This window comes from Bos javanicus, chromosome 14, assembly GCF_032452875.1.
Source record: "Bos javanicus breed banteng chromosome 14, ARS-OSU_banteng_1.0, whole genome shotgun sequence".
Lineage (NCBI taxonomy): Eukaryota > Metazoa > Chordata > Mammalia > Artiodactyla > Bovidae > Bos > Bos javanicus.
This window is the reverse complement of record NC_083881.1, coordinates 16,131,579-16,148,925: the sequence shown is the minus strand read 5'-3', so window position 1 is coordinate 16,148,925 and position 17,347 is coordinate 16,131,579. Positions and strand designations below refer to the sequence as shown.

Here is a 17,347-nt window from a genome sequence, read left to right as displayed (position 1 = left end):
TGAATGAATGAGGGAGTGAATGAATGGATGACTGAGTGAGTGAATGAATGAGTGAGTGAATGAATGTTGGCTATGGATGAAGCTTCAGCTGACTGCCTTCCCACCTCCAGGTCGGTCTCACCCTCCTGCATATAAACCCCTACAGAGAAGGGTCCATGTTTTGCTAATTTCTCCATCTTGCACATCTAACATAGCCCAGATTCTGGCATGTGTAAGGTTCCTAAGAATGTTCACTGGAAACCTGACTCTGTAACAGTTGCTCCTCATTCCTGAGGCCCTGTGGTCAAGACGGGGAGCAATAAAGTTTATCTTCACACTTCATGTCGCACAGTTGGGTACTGGCATTACTCTAGGGTCTCTGCAGGCTGGACTTTTGTTTCCCAAGTGACAGAAGAGTCAGAGCAGATGGGCTCAGTCATCCTTTCTATAACTACTGGACACCTATGAGGTCTGTGTCCATGAGCCCCTATGGCAGCATGGGCTGCGTTATTCTGTCTTCTGACTCGGTTCTGTTTTGTTGGTTCACTAATTCAAATCAGAGAATCAATATATATCAAAGCTGGAAGGGGTTTAGAAGCTTACCAGTTTCCCAGAGAGCCCAGGGTTCTAAGAAATGGCTTCAGGGGTTGCTGAAGAGGGTGATGGTGAGGCTGGAAGAAGGTCACTGCCCTACATTCCACCTCATGACACATAGAACAGCTTGGTGTCAACAGACTTGTGTTTTATATTGAGGTTCTGTACAAAATTACATATATGAAAATGGACCGAGATCTGATCTCTTTGGGGAACATTATTCAAGCTATTGCACCTTGTTACTCAAAACTAGCCCTCAGACAGCAGGAATGACCTCACCAGGGACCTTGCTTTTAGAAATGCAGAGTCTTGGGCCCTACCATGAACCTACTGAGTCAGAATCTGCATTTTAACAGCTTCACAGGTAATTTTTATGCACATGACATTTTGCTAATGAGACGCAGAGGTAATAAGTTAGTTGTCTAAAGTCTAAATGTGGCAAGGTTGTGACTTGAAAGCGCATCTTTAAATTCATAAGCCATAACCCCACAACACTAGCATACAAATCTACCCTTTTTTTGGAAACAGAAGATGCATAGCATGTGTCTGGCCTTTCTGCCACTAAAATGTTAAGGTCCATGAGGTCAAGGACTGTCTTCTGGTCTCCTTGTGTGTTTGTGGTGACTGGCATAGCGCTGGACAGAGTCGAGGCTCAGATCGCCACGGTGTGGCGTATTTAATAGACTGTTCTCTTTGTTTGCTTCTCTAGATGATCAAGCTGAAGCAGAAACACCACAGGAGGGACCTTCTCACCAGGAAGGCCTAGGAGGAGATTTGATTTCCGACAATACTTCCATCACTCCTGTCCCCTCATCTCCTCCAAAGAGAAGGTACAGTGTTGCACAGGCAAGCAGCCTACACCTACTGAGCACCTCCCTTGTGCCAGGTACCCTGCAGGCTCTGGGAGAATAACACCAGTCCCTGTGTACAAGGAGCTGAAGGTCGGAGGCAGGAAGACAGCGTGCTGTGTCCCCTTCACTTTCTCTATGGCAGTGCTGGCCAGGGCCCCGGCTCTACCAGCTTCTAGTTTTCAATCTTCATGTCCCTCATTGTTCAGGAATGACAACAGCAGCAGGAGACAGAATCAGGAGCTGTCCCTCACCTGTTCTGTAAGTCATCGAGACGCTAGATGTCTTAGCTTTGTGTTTGTCCCAAATGAGAAAGTGGTTCTTTTACTACCCAACAAAAAGTCAGAACAAACTGACCTTCTGCACGCAATCTGCTCTTTCAGTTAGCTATCGGTGTGTAACAAATAATCCCAAGGCTTAATGTAAGAATTCATTATTGCTCATGAGTCTACGGGTTAGTTGGTTAGTCTTTACTGGTTCCAGATTGTCACAAGTACATCACTCATGTTTTTCTCATCGTTTCGCAGCTCTGTTGATTTTAGTTTGAGGGTTGGTCCGTTGTGCGCTGGCCTAGGATTTCTTTATCTGGGGCTATGGGGCTTTTCTCACTATAGTATTGCATCCTCTAGCAAGCTAGGCTTTTTTTTTTTTTTTGGCGACACAGTTTGTGGGATATTAATTCCCTGACCAGGTACTGAACCCACACCCCCTGCAGGGAAAGTGGGGGGTCCTAACCACTGGACCACCAGGGAATTCCTCCCAAACTTTTTCCAGTGGGGCTAATGCCAGAGTTCTGAAAGAAAGAGTGGAAGTGTACACAAGATCTCTTGAACCTAGGCTTGAAATTGGCAAAAGTCACTTCTGCTGCATTCTGTTGGCCAGTGCAAGTCACAAGTCCAACCCATGTCACAGCAAGAGCAGACTACAGTTTTCAGAGTAAACAGTCTGGATATGGGGAAGCCAATAATTGGGGCTAGATGCCCTTTGATTTGTGTCCATTTCTTATTTATGATAATTCCTCATGCCATCCTTTCCTTTTCCACTCAGGATTATTACTATCAGTAGAGCAGATTAGTGCTTCCCTGGGTGGCAGGAAGATGCTGAGTTGTTATTACTGGACTGTGACAGGATGCACAGTATATGTGTGTAAGGGTCAGGTAGGGGGGCAGAGAGAGATGGAAATCAGAAAAGGTGATAGCTCAGAGATTGACTCTTAAAAGAAGGCATGACATTTGTATGCTCATACTCACTGTAATATCTCCTTCCCCCCTACACTGCACCTTGACACCTACCCCCATCAAACTCCAGAATCAGGATTTCAATTATTTTTAATATCCTTTAATGGATCCTTTGACATTTATTTTACTAGGATAATAGTACTGCGTTGGTGGAGAAAGGCAGGTGAAAGAGAAGTAACTAGCCTTTTCCTTTCTCCTTGGTCAGTGGATTTTCTATCAATTAAAATTCTACCCATCCACCAGTGCTCAATTCAAACTTGACCTCTGTAGTGACATCTTTATTGCTTAGTTTGGCTCTCACGAATATTTCTCTTCTCTGAACTTCTGTTACGCTCTTTCCCTATGACACATTTTGTACTTAATAGTTCTCTTTTTATATTCTGGTCCTCTCTCCCTTGGATAGATTGCTAGCTCTGCAAGGACCAAGATGATGACTTCTTCATGTTTTCTCCCTGAGACTAACACAGAGTTTTCACATAGTAAATGCTCGGTACAGGTTTGCCATTTTATTAAAGAACAGATACCCTTTAATATCTATCTTTTCCTACATGCAATATTTCTTTTAATCCATAGAGCAACCCTATGCAGTAGAAATTATTTCTATTTTTAGATGAAGAAATTAAGGTTAATGTCACAAAACTGGGGAAAACAGATATTCTAATTCAGATCAGTCTGACTCCAAAGCCTTGAGATTCTTACTAGGTTATTCTCTACTAGAGTCAGTTACAATCAGCAGAAATAGAATGAAATCAGATGCAGTGTTGCTAGAAGGCAAGAGAATAAAATTCTATAGAAACTCAAGCTGTATTTTTCCCCACCCATTGTGCTTCTGTGACAACAGGGATTCCTCATATCTTTCTATTATTATCCAATCTCTAAATGCCCAGGTATTGCACATCTGTTTTCAATTACTCATGACAGTCCAGACAAATGAAGTCCCCTGAAAGTGAAATCTCACTAAGATGGCTGGTTGTTCCTTCCAATTTTCTTTCTTTTTTATTTTTTTTTAACCGCTTGTTTTTTTTTTTTTTTCTCCTAAAAGCAATCATGAAACCCAGAATTGCTGTATAGGTGAGAAATGGCAAAGTGGTCATCTGGCTAGGACCAGACAGCAGAGAAAGAAGATTCTTATTTAGACTCAGGTCTGCCACTGATTTGCTGGGGCATCTCAGGTTCTCGTTCTGTAAAATAAGAAATAAATGCTACTGATAATCATACTCACAATAAGAGTTGACATTTAATCTTGCCATATGCTAATTTAAATCTTTATATATGTTACATCTTTTAATTGTATACACTCCATGTATATGGGTTATTATTAGCTCCATTTTTTAAGACGGGAAAACTGAGTCCTAGAGAGGTTAAGTTACGTGTCCATTTACATTTATCTACTCCAGAGATGGGGAGAGGATATCTAGTATAAATAAAAGCACTTAGAAATACCTGGGAAAATATTAGCGTGGCTTATGGATTTAAGGTAGGTTCTTTTATTTATTTTTTTAGAGAATAGTTTTGAAGAAACATTTATGTGTGTGTTTTTGCAGTATAATTGTTTTACAACTGTGTATTAGTTTCTGCTGTGCAATGAAGTGAATCAGCCCTGTGTATGCATATGTCCTTCCCTTTGGGCCCCCCTCCCCTACCCCTCTAGGTCATCGCGGAGCACGGACCTGAGCGCCCTGTGCTATGCAGCAGCTCCCACTAGCTCTTGCGCACATGGTACCTATGTCAGTGCTACTCTCAGTTTGTCCCACCCTCCCTACCCCATACCTGTGAGAGTGAAGGTGAAGTCGCTCAGTCCTGTCTGACTCTTTGCGACCCTATGGACTGTAGCCCACCAGGTTCCTCCATCCATGGGATTCTCCAGGCAAGAATACTGGAGTGGGTTGCCATTTCCTTCTCCAGGGAATCTTCCCGACCCAGGGATCGAACTCAGGTCTCCTGCGTTGCAGGCAAACTCTTTACCATCTGAGCCACCAGGTAACTCTAAAGAAAGTGAAGTTGCTCAGTCAATTTGTCCATTCTCTACATCTGTATCTCTATTCCTGCCCTGGAAATAGGTTCATTTTTCTAGATTCCACAGGTAGGTTTTTACTTAATGAAACATATGTGTTAAACTTTTTTCAATAGATCAAAACTGTTGACTAAGATCCACGATGGGGAGGTCAGATCCCAAAATTACCAAGTAAGTGATGAGTCCTTCCTACCCAGCCTCTGCCAGCTCTTCTTCTTTTTTTAAAAAATAGTTTTATTTATTCATTTATTGTTGGCTGTGCTAGGTCTTCGCTGCTGTACAGGCTTTTCTCTAGTTGTGGTGAGCGGGGGCTACTCTCTAGGCGAGGTGCAGGAGCCTTTCACTGTAGTGACTTCTCTTGCTGCGGAGCATGGGCTCTAGGGTGTAAGGGCTTCAGTACTTGCGTCCCACGGGCTTCAGTAGTTGTGGCTCTCAGGCTCTAGAGCACAGGCTCAGTAGTTGCGGTGCATGGGCTTAGTTGCTCCTCGGTAGGAATCTCCCCAGACCAGGGATCGATCGAACGTGTGTCTCCTGCATCGGCAGGCGGATTCTTTACCACTGAGTCACCAGGGAAGCCCTCCCCCAGCTCGTCCTGTGTGACTGAGCAGCCAGGCCGAGTGTGTGCACGCTGCTTTGTGTTATAGATCGCCATAACCATCACGGAGGCCCGCCAGCTGGTGGGTGAGAACATAGACCCGGTTGTGATCATCGAGGTCGGGGATGAGAAGAAGCAAAGCACAGTGAAGGAAGGAACCAACAGCCCATTTTACAACGAAGTAAGTCATGGGGGTCACCAGCTTCCCCTCCACCAACATGCTCTTCACCACATGGCAGCATTCTTAAGCCAAACAGAAAATCTGTGCTCTTCCTGACTGCTTCCCATCCCTCATCTAAGCCCGAGGCAAACTCCCTGAGCCTCCTTACCAACAGAACTTAACAGACAATGGGCAGTCCGAGGCAAGGAATTCCTCCTGATTTTAAATTCATTGCTGTTTTCAATAGACCCATTTTCTTATTACTTAAAAAATATCATTAGAGTATAACTGACTTACAATATTATATTAGTCTTAGATAGTCTTAGTTGTCTTACAACTTAGTAATGAAGTTTTTTAATGTATTATGAAATGATCACCGTGGTAAATCTGGTTACCATCTGCCACCACACAAAGTTATTATAATACTCTTGACTATATTTTCTGTGCTCTAATTTACATCTCCATGGCTTATTTACTTTATAACTGGTAGTTCACACCTCTTGCTCCCTTTCACTCATCCCCTCAACACCCCTCCCCTCTAGCAACCATCAGTTTGTTCTCTGTATCCAGGAGTTTAGTTAAGTTAGCTGATTTGTTTTCTTTTTTAGATTCCACATGTAAGTGAAATCATCTGGTATTTATCTTTCTCTGTCTGATTTATTTTGCTCAGAATGTTACCCTCCAGGTCTGTCCACGCTGTCGCAAATGGCAGTATTTCATTGTTGTTTTTTTATGGTTGAGAAATATTCCATTGTGTATATATATCACATCTTCTTTATACATACATCTGTTGATGGACAAAGTTTCTTCCATATCTTGGCTATTATAAATAGTACTGAACACAGGGAGGCATATATCCTTTCGAATTTGTGTTTTATTCAGATAAACACTCAGAAGTAGAATTGCTGGATCGTATAGTAGTTCTGTTTTTAATTTTTTGAGGAACCTTCATACTGTTTTCCATATTGGTTGTACCAATTTCTTATAAACTCATCTTCATCCATCATAAGTTCTGAGTATATATTCAATAAATGTGTTGGCTAGTAAGAAGATAAACATTCATTTGCAGAGCAGAAACACTGAAAATTTAATTATTAATTTTGACATAGTCATACTGATTTGGAAAGTAAAGCAGTGGTATTTTTCTAAGCAGCATAAAAATTGTAAAGGAAAACATCAAAGAGAGACATAGATCTTCTAAGTTTATACACACTAATTTCTCATTTCTAAATAAAAAGATTACACAGTTTTTAAAAACTGTCAAAGATGCAAAAAGTATAAAATGATTTATGAGAAAATATATACAGTATATGTGTTTCCCCTGATTTTTGATCTCTAAGTCCTCCTCCCTGGAGGCAGACTTTCTCACCAGGCTTTTGTGTATCTTTCCAGAAATATTCCAGGTGTGCATAAGAATGTGAACAAATATTGGAGCCAAATGGTAGTGTTCTACACAGACTGTCCTGGACCTTGGGCTTTTCACAAAATGATGTATCCTGGAGATTAGTCTGTATCAAGACATCTAGTTCAACCTTATTTTCCCTTCTTTGCTGTAGAGTTTTCCATTGCATGTACTTATTATAATTTACTAAACCAGTCAGTCTCTCATTGATGGATATTAAAATTTTTTTCAGCCTTTGGATACTACTTATAATGATATTTAAATGGCATAATTGGGGTGAAGAGTGTATGTGTTTAAATTTTGATATCACCACATTGCCCTCCAAAGAGGTAATGATTTACATTCCAACTATGTGCAAGAGTGCTTGTTCCTCCCAGACACTTCAACACCATGAATTGTCAAAAAGTGCAGTCAACTCTTAATTAATTTTTTATTGAGAGTGGAAATTGAAAAGGAAGTCGGGGGAGTATGCATAATAAAATCAACAGAAAATTCCCAAATCCCATTTGAGCTGTTAACTAAAACTATTAGAGTGGCAATGTCTCCTTCCTGTTCTACTCCCCGCCTCCAGAACCTTTGAGCTGTTAACTCCTTTCCTCTTTATCACTCCTGCCTTACAGCCTTTTACCATGAGTTAAAGTGGCAGTCTTCTCCTTCCTGTTCTTCTCCCCACCTCCATAACATCTTTCAGCGTGAATGCGATATGAAATAACGTGTGTGGAAGTGCTTTAAAACTGCAAAACTCTACAGACTTGTTAATGAGAATAAGTATTTGCTTTATGCAAACAAGTCTTGCATCTAAGTGACATTCCATTGGGCTAAACGTAATCATTGGGAAATCAAGTGAAAACAAAAGCTGAATTAAAAATCTTTGTTACAGACTTGGACTCTAATTTTCAAGCCTGAAGTTCATCAGATGTTGAAGGAATCAGTTAGTAGAGGCTGGGGAATCTTTCCCAGCTAGAAAAATGTGTGTGGCTTCAGAGGTCCAGGGACCCTCTGTGAGACAGTTGAGTCTGAAACATGTGAAACTCAGTGGAAGGCAATACATTTTAGAACTAATTTACTGGTCCAAAGGAAGCCACAGCAGCTCATATACCAGAGAATGAAGAACTTCACGCAAATGAGTTTTGCACAGAAAAGATTTTCTGAACACCAAAACTCTTGAAAAGTTTGAACATATATATGAAAAATTTCCTGAAATGTTATACATAGCTTCCTGTTCTCTTAACCAGGAGACACTGAACATAATATAACCTTAATGTAGCTTTTCATTGATACTGCAGGACTGCCATTTTGAAGGTCTCTTATTCTAGTGTTTGATGACATCTTTGGTTTTCCTTCCATGTTTTGGCTTTTCTGTTCTGCCTTTAAAAGCAAGCTGTTGGTGACCCCTTCTCCCTTTCCCACTGCTGTCCTGTTCAGCTCTAATGTCTTGGTGTCATTCCTCCGTCTTGCAGCTCAAATACCAAACAATCCAAGAAACAACTTCCTAGTTCTGACTCGGCTTCCACCTTCAGTCCTTAAAACACACAGGCTGTAACAAAGCACTACTCCAGCTTTCTGCATGAGGAGCATCCTACCTCACTTCGGGAACTTGACAAAATTCCAATGGTGAAACATCTAGCACTTGAATTCCTTTTATGATAACTTTAGGGGAACTTAACTTTGGTCCCTGGCTCAGCAATAACTAGCTGTATGACTCCAGGCGTGTCTTTTAAATTTTCTCACTTTCAATCTTTATATGTAGAATATGGAAACTACTCTATATATTTTCTTCAACTCTAAAATTCAATCACTTTTTTCAAATTAGAAATCTTCCTTCCCCATAATTTCTTTTTATTATTTTCCTGGTCAGTCTTGGGAATTTCACAAGGATGTTTGAAGCTGAAAAATCCCAAGAAAATGAAATTTTAATCAAGTTTACTCTAAATTAAAACCACAATGAGATATATTTTCAGTCATCATTATATATAAGCAATAAAAATGAATATATAAGAAAACCGACAATTCAGGGGTTAGCAAGGGAATGGAGAAATGGCTATTTTCATATGCTGCCAGTGGGAATGTAAAATGTTTTAGCACCTTTGGAAAAAAATTATGCTAGCTACTAAAAATTTACATGCACACAAGCTATGATCCAATAATTCCAATTCTCATGTCCATTTTAGAGGAAAGCTTACGTATATATTGTGAAAAGATGTAATTGGTGTTTTTTTTTTTCCTATTTGAAAAAAAAGAAAACATTAAACAAGTTTCAGTGAAAACAAATCAAACAAATTAAACAAGTCAATTAACTGATGATAGAGTTATGCCATTGGGAACCTTGCAGCAATTCATTAGAACAATGCAGAATTAGAAGTATTGAAGAACAGAGTTCTTACATGAAAGTTCTTACATGCAGAATGAACTTTGTTTTACAGTACTTTGTCTTCGACTTCATTGGGCCCCAATTGCATCTTTTTGACAAGATCATCAAAATCTCAGTAAGTATATCATTGGTGGTGATGGTGATGGAGGTGGGAGAGATTCTAGGCTTTGGAAAGTCTTGAAGACTTCCTTGCCTATCTTCTTCACCCACTCAATCTATATTATATTATATTATATTATATTATATTATATTATACATAAGTTCTGCATTAAGGTTTAGGTAATAGTGGAATCTTGCTTGGGGGTACTTAAAGAATGTGACTCTTGAAGAATGAGAAGTCACCAGGTGCCAAACATTCTTTACATGTGAATTTCAGGCATGCTGACAGGTGATGAGAAGATATTTCGGGACCTGGGACATTGCCCAGATGTTGTCTCATTGCATCACTCAGACAACCACCTGTTTGTGGGATCAGCTTTATTGCAGGCTCTGAGGGGACTGTGTAGAGTTCAGAGGAACAGTTAATAGTTAGGTTTTATGCAGCATCATAGACAAGGGTCATGACTCTCTGTGGGGCAAGTGGATTTTTAGCAGAGGATCAAAGCTGGTATTGCCTATCTCTGTTTCTCTAACTTGGAAGAAGAAGGTAGAAAACTGTCCTTGAATCAAGGATCTCATAGAATTTTATTGTTAGAAGGAAGCTCAGAGGCCACGTAGTTCAACTTCCAGCCAGTACAAGAATACTTCTCCGCCACTTCCATGACATATGACATGGGGTTCTTGGGTACTACTTGATTATATCCAGTGATGGGGAGGTCAGTACTTCTAGAGAGGCCCATTCCATTGCTGGAGAGTTCTGTTATAAAAATTATCCTTATAGTAAGCTGAAATCTCTCTTCCTGCAGCTTGAGAACTGCAAAGGTATCCTTACCTGCTTTAAGATGGCAGTATTTTCAAGAGTGGAAGGCACCTGAGTTACTATCAACCTTCATCCACACCCTCAGTTTTCTCTTTTCTGGGTTAAAGGTTAAACTAGTCCTGATTCTTCAGGAGTTTTGTGGCTTCTGGACCCAGGCCCAGCTCTGCCAGCTTCGTGTAGAACTTTTTTATCTTAATTGCATTTAGAATGAAAAATGTTCTGCTGTAAACAGCCAGCAGTCTACTGACTTATCAGACAAAATATTGAGGATGACAGCCTCTTTTGTCCTGCCTACTGTACATGTCCAAAACTTCTCAAGACAGTAGGAATGGGAAAGTTGTGAGCAAAGCATTGTGAGATTTTAGGAGAGAAAGGGAACATGTTCAGTTGTGAAGGATCAGGCAGGGCTGTTGGAAGGAGGCAACGTTTGCTCTCGGCATTTAAAGATGGGTAGAGTTGGGACTTCCCTGGTGGCCTAGTGGTTAAGAATCTACCTTGCAATACAGGGGACATGGGTTTGATGCCTGGTCAGGGAACTAAGATCCCATATGCTGTGGAGCTACTAAGTCTGAGTGCTGCAATTACTGAGCCTATGTGCCACAACTGTAGAGCCCCTGTGCTACAACAGAAGATCCCTCATGGTGCAAGGAAGATCCTGCGTGCCACAGCTAAGACCCCATGACAAAGGCAAAAAAAAAAAAAAAAAGGTTGGGTAGAGTTTCTAAACGCAGAGGTAGATTTGAATATTGGGCTACTCTAGAGTTAATTTTGGCTACAAACAAACAAAAAACAAAAACCTTTTGGTGGTGAGATTTGATGGGTGTCCCTGAAAGGACATTTAGCTAAAATCCTGCTAGAGGGTGAGGTAAAGCTGTGATTCTTTGCCCACCCTTACAGCCATCCCTGAGGTTCGATAACCAAATGTCAGTGTGCCCCAGATAAGAGTGAAGGCCAGACAAGGTTCAAGGCCTAGAATCCTCTTTGATGGGTTTGTCTTGAGCCCTTTTCGCAGATTTAGCCTCAAAGAGAAATCTAATGTTGCCAGACTCACTGCTCCGTCTCTCCCAGGTCTTTCACCACAAGCTGATAGGAAGTGTACTGATCGGCTCCTTCAAAGTGGACCTGGGGACCGTGTACAACCAACCTGGTGAGAAAAATTTGCCTCCCAGTCTCTCTTGCTCTTCTTCTCTTCTTCTGACACCTAGGAGTCAATTCATTTATCCCTTTATCCACTTATCCATTCATTCAGTACATAGGAGTCAATTCAGTTATCCCTTTATCCACTTATCCATTCATTCAATACATTGAGCATCAGTTAAGCAAAGTGGTATAACTGTGTGTAACTCTTGGATCTCTTCTTCCAAGTTTTCAATCTAATGATAAAGCTGTCTTATGTGTCCATAGGCTGTGTGCTTAGTCGTTCAGTCATGTCCAGCTCTTTGCGACCCCATAGATTGTTGTCTGCCAGGCTCCTCTGTCCATGGAGTGGGTTGCCACGCCCTCCTCCAGGGGATCTTCCCAATCCAGGAATACTTCTGAGCAGTTTTAAAAAATATTTTCCCAAAGTCTGTCCAATTTATTGCTGTGAGACACAAGAAGGAAATGTGGAAGTTAAGAAGGTGGACTCTGGGGCCAGATTTGCCTGGCTTCAAATTCTACTCTGTTCTTTCTTAGCTGTGCAACCTTTTGTTAATAACTTGACTTGTCTGTGCTACAATTTCCTTATTTGTAAAAATTGGGATATGATAGCAACTCCTATAGAGTTGTTGGAGGATTAAGTAAATATATATGTAAGTGAATATATACATAAGCATATATGCATAAGCACTTCATAGGATCTAGCACAAAATAATGACTATGATAAGTCACACATGGGTTTACTGTAATTATTACTATTATCCCTGATTTTTCGGAGGTGCTAGGCAGATTGTCCAAGGTCAAGAGTTAATCAGTAACAGAACCAATAGCAAACATAAATCTTATAATCAAAGCTTCTTTCTCTTCAACAGTGATTCCAACTCACATGACCACCGGGGCCAGGCAGTGGGCATCACTGAGTGCAGTGGACTGGGTTTAACGCCGTGGGAAATGAGGGAGGCTGGGGGGATGGAGGCGGGGCACATAGCGCCATGGAAGGAATAGCATCTACTCAGCTCCTTTCCTACCTGCCACCGTGTGGCAATGTGGACTATGTACTGCCAGATCTAACAGGTGTTTTTTTTTTTAAAGATAAGCTTAAAGTCTAGATTTTGTGAGAGCCTTTGAAGTTTGGGCTCACTGTGTAGGCCAAGAAAAAAGATCCATGAGTGGCACTTGTGGCCTGTGGAATTACGTGTGGCTTCTTCTGTTTTGGCTACACCGTGCAGCATAAGGGATGCTAGTTTCCCACCCAGTGGTCCCTGCAGTGCAAGCACAGAGTCTTAGCCACTGGACCCCCAGGGAAGGCCCTCAGGCATGGCTTCTACACTGCATTCATGTCCTTCTCTCCGGTCAAAACTAGACTCTAGTCCAGGCATTTTCCACTTGGTTAAGGGCTTCCCAAATCCCTGTGGCAGGTTGGGGAAAAAGATGGAGAAGTGGTTGGGGAGAGAGGAGAGGAGGGGAAGGAGGAGAGAGGGGTAGCATGAGACTTGGAATTAACTGTGATGAGCGAGCCCCTCCTGGGGAGCAGAGGGTGGGGAGGTTTGTGTTGGAAGGAAGTGGGTGGAGCATCTGGGTGCATCTGTGCAGGGTATCTGAGCTGTCGGGATGTCTTGCAGGTCATCAGTTCTGTGACAAGTGGGCCCTGCTCACGGATCCTGGTGACATCAGGACTGGCACGAAGGGGTACCTGAAGTGTGACATCAGCGTGACTGGAAAAGGAGATGTCTTAAAGCCCAACCCCAAAACCTCCGATGCCGAGGAGCAAATAGAAAAGTGAGACAGGCCCATGGAGGACCGTGCAAGAGAAATGACATGTCCCATTTCCGTGTCTTTCCCCTCTCCCCTTCCTTACGGGTTCTTGAGAACTGCCAAGTTAAAGAGGCCTGTCCCCCCAGACTCTGCTCTGTCAGGGGCGCCATGAGATGTCCTACCAAAGGCACCACTATCCTTTGGGAGGGCAGCTTCTAGAACAAGAACAGCCTGTCTTCCTATACCAACCCACAATGGATAAGCTATTCCCAAGCTTATCCTATGGATCTGAACTGAGCTGATTTTTCTTTGAAGGGAGAATAATTTCAGCCACTGGCTTATGAAATGGAAAGGTTTAATGCACCTCTTTTAGGTGTTTATTCTGTAATTCTGGAACCTGAACCAGTTTATCACATTCATTCTATTCATGCCCTGCGCTGTCATTCACGCCAGGAAGAAAACTCATTTTAGTGATGCATCCTGATATTTTCTCCTGTATCAGGATGCTCCTTTCTGCCTCCAAATTGCCTCTTCCTCTTCTTTCTATTCTTTCAAGTGAAACAGTTCTTTTATGTTTCATTTTTGTCCCCCTCAAGGAACCTCTTGATCCCTCAAGGGTTTCCATCAGAGAGGCCCTGGGCCAGGTTCTACGTGAGACTCTACAAAGCCGAAGGGTTGCCCAAGGTGAACTCCAGCATCATGGCGAATGTCACCAAAGCATTTGTGGGTGACAGTAAGGACCTCGTGGATCCCTTCGTGGAGGTCTCCTTCGCTGGGCAGACGGTGAGTGTCCATTGTTGCGATCCCGGCAGACCTGGGCCGGAATTCTGCTCTTTACCCCAGGACATCGCTGGGTAAAGGACATTAAAATCAAAATCAACACATGCCTGGAGAGAGAAGGCTTGTTGCCAGAAGGCCTTGCACGTGGCAGGAAAGTAGGGGAGAGTCACCTACTTCCTCTCACCTTCACCTTCCTGGAAGGTTCATGGAGAAAAACTGGCGGAGGGAACCACCATTCAGGACCCAGGCAGGCAGGCCTCCTTCCTCACCTCTGGCTCCTTCTCTGAGCTATTGGCCAGTCCTCAATTCCCAGAGAATTACCACCTCCCCTTCAATCTGCTCCACAATCTACCCAGCTTGTCCTTATCATATGTAAGCCTGGACATCCTTGTGTCCAGCTGTTCCCTGCTCAAGAGCCATTGGAAGTGCCAGGGCCTGGGCACATGGTCAGAGCTTAATCCTGTTTAGTTGGACTCGGAAGCTTCAGCCAACACACGTGTCTCTACCCAGCTCCTCCCTTTGGCAGGGTGAACCTTGGACTACTTTTGTCTTGGGTCCCATTGGCATATATAGGACATATATAACCCGCAAATAGGATATCACCTCCATTGTATGATGAGGAAACTGAGGTCTAGACTGGGGAAGGGATTTGTACCAGGTCCTAATTTTAAAAGATATTTATTTATTTGGTTGCACTGGGTCTTCATTGAGGCACGTGAGATGGTTCATCTTCATTGTGGCACACAGGCTCTTTCAGTTGCAGCATGTGGGATCTAGTTCCCTGACCAGGGATCGAACCCAGACTCCCTGCATCAGGAGCATGGAGTTTTAGCCACTGGACCACCAGGGAAATCCCTGGTCCTACTTTTATGACACAAACTCAGGGTCTAATTGTATCTGCTGTCTTCCCGGAAATGCATGGAATGCCTTAATAACACAGGTGTCAGTTTCACCTCAACCCAGTGTGATGATGAGAACTTTCTGGGGGAGGACCTGTGACAACCCTCCTTTTGTCCCAGATGCCCAGCATGGTGTCTGGCACAGAGCAGGACACTGGTTATGTTCATGGGATGTAACTGATTTTCATGGGTGCCTTGTGGAAACAGGTTCATTAATTTGGCAACTTACTTTATATCTCCAGCTGGTGTGAAGAGTTTTCTTTAGTTGGTCAAAGGCCTCTTTCATTTCCTTCAGTGGTTCACATCCTCCTGGCTTTGTGTTTAGGGGCGAACCACAGTGCAGAAGAACTGTGCAGATCCCGTGTGGCATGAACAGGTGATCTTCAAGGAAATGTTCCCTCCGTTGTGTCGGAGGGTAAAAATCCAGGTGTGGGATGAAGGCAGCATGAATGATATAGTGCTGGCAACCCACTTCATTGACTTGAAGAAGATCTCCAATGAACAGGATGGAGATAAAGGTAAGGCCTCACATGTCTGACTTCAAGGTAGGGTCTCGAAATGATTCATTTAGAGCCTCATCTTCAAAGCCAGAGGAGCAGACGATGTGTTAGGTACTTTCCGTCTCTGCGTAGTCTGTGGCTTGGGTTGGTTTAGGGTAGTGGACAGAGCCAGACTCTAGGAACCATGAGGCTTGTTCCCTGTCCCAGGTCTTCCAGGAACACTGCTGTGTGTTCTTGAGGAAGTCACTCGCTTTCTCTGGGCTTTATGCTTCCTAACTGGAAAATGAAGACTTTAGATTGGATCAGAGGTTGGCAAACTGTGGTCCATGGACCAGATCTGAACTACCATGTATCTCTGTATGGCTCACAAGCTTAGAATGGTTTTACTGTGTTTAAATGGTTCAAAAAATACGGTTCCCTCAACTACTGATGGAAACTCAAGAGCATGAGCTGACTGCAGAGAGCCAGGGCAAGAATGGAAAGTCCCAGCTAATTCACTGAGTCAATCCAAAGAATTTTCACCCTGGGTAAAGCTCTTCACAGTAATTCCTCTACATACAAATGAGTTCCATTCCAAGTGTGTGTTCATAAGTCCAGTCTGTTGGTAAGTCCAAAAAGTTAGCCTAAATACCCAGCTAACACAATCAACTACACAGTACTGTACTATAATAGGTTTATAATACTTTTCCTGCACATCATACATACATAAAAAACAAACACAAAAAAAAAACATTTTTAATCTTACTGTACAGTGCCTTGAAAAGTACAGTAGTACAGTACAACAGCTGGCATACAAGGGTTGGCACACATTTGCAACTTTTTGAAAGTTTGCAACTTACATGTTCATATGTAGGGGACTTACTGTATTAGCAAAATCTAAATTAATAGCTGATAATTCTCTACATATCCCAACCCACCTTCCCTTTATTTAAATCTCAAGAGAATCTTTCTCTGCACTACAAATTTATGTTAATTAATGTATGTATTTGTGGATATGTGTGTATACACATTATACTGTAAAAGGCTTGGCTTATGCAGAGAACAACTTTTACACATTTTTGTTCCCTGCACAAGAGTGTCATCATAGAAAGGCCTTAATAAATATATACCATTTAACTTTCCATGTTGTGGAAATGTTTGCCCCAGGTTGCTTTATGGAGAAAGCACATTCTGCCCATCTATAGGATTTCTCAACCAGGCAAAGACGTGTTTTACCCACAACTTTTCAGAGTCACTCTGTGGGGTTTGGGGAGATGTATAGCGATAGTAAAAAGTAGATATCATGGGTTATAGAATCTTCCTACCTCTTTTAAAACAATAGCACTACTTCATAGAATTTATTAAAGGCAGGATAGAATCTAGTCCATGGAGGAATAGGGCAGTGGGTGAGGGGATGGAGAGAGGAAGCTTTCAGGTATTAGAATTATTGATAACAATAAAGCATATGGCAACTTTTTGTCAACAAGAATTGTTAAGCAAATTATGATACATATTGATTCCTAGGTCAGGAAGATCTCCTGGAGGAGGTTTTGGCAACCCACTCCAGTATTCTTGCCTGGAAAATCTCTTGGACAGAGGAGCCTGGAGGGCTACAGTCCATAGGGCCACAAAAAGTTGGACACGACTGAAGAGATTTAGCACACAATCACTTATTAAGAGTAACAGCTAATATTTTAGAGCATTTCCTAAAGACTTCAGTGAAGCACTTAATATTATCTCTTCTAATCCTGATAGATTAGATTATCCCAATAGATAATCCTGAGATAGGTACTATTAGCATCCCCATTTTACAGTTGAGGATACTGAGGCATCAGAAAGTTAAAAGACTTCTCCAAGGTCACACAGCTTGAAAATGGCAGAGCTGAGACTTGAGATCTGAACCCAGGAAGTCAAGCTCAGGGCCACCATCCTGTACTGCCAGTCAAAATGGAACATTCTGGGAATTTCCCTGGAGGTCCAGCGATTAAGACTCCGAGCTTCCACTGCAGGGGTCCCAGGTTCGATCCCTGGTCCAGGAATGAAGATCCTACATGCTGCAGAAAAGAAAACAAAAGGAACAGTCAGTTGCCAAAGAGATGTTTGCATAGACACTTACATTTTCCCAGATGCTATGGATCAAGAAAGGAAACAATGTATGCCAAGAGTAAGTTAAAATC

The 17,347-nt window shown here is 42.3% G+C and overlaps 1 protein-coding gene across 1 annotated transcript in view; it reads left to right on the top strand.

Annotated features, from left to right (window-relative positions):
- FER1L6 (fer-1 like family member 6) overlaps positions 1-17,347 on the top strand; it is a 174,220-nt gene that overhangs the window by 46,106 nt on the left and 110,767 nt on the right. Inside the window, exons 3-10 of the mRNA XM_061438664.1 lie at positions 1,283-1,403; positions 4,790-4,844; positions 5,318-5,449; positions 9,254-9,316; positions 11,189-11,267; positions 12,880-13,036; positions 13,609-13,795; positions 15,017-15,209. Coding sequence (XP_061294648.1) covers positions 1,283-1,403; positions 4,790-4,844; positions 5,318-5,449; positions 9,254-9,316; positions 11,189-11,267; positions 12,880-13,036; positions 13,609-13,795; positions 15,017-15,209 — 987 coding nt within the window. The remainder of the gene's footprint in view (positions 1-1,282; positions 1,404-4,789; positions 4,845-5,317; positions 5,450-9,253; positions 9,317-11,188; positions 11,268-12,879; positions 13,037-13,608; positions 13,796-15,016; positions 15,210-17,347) is intronic.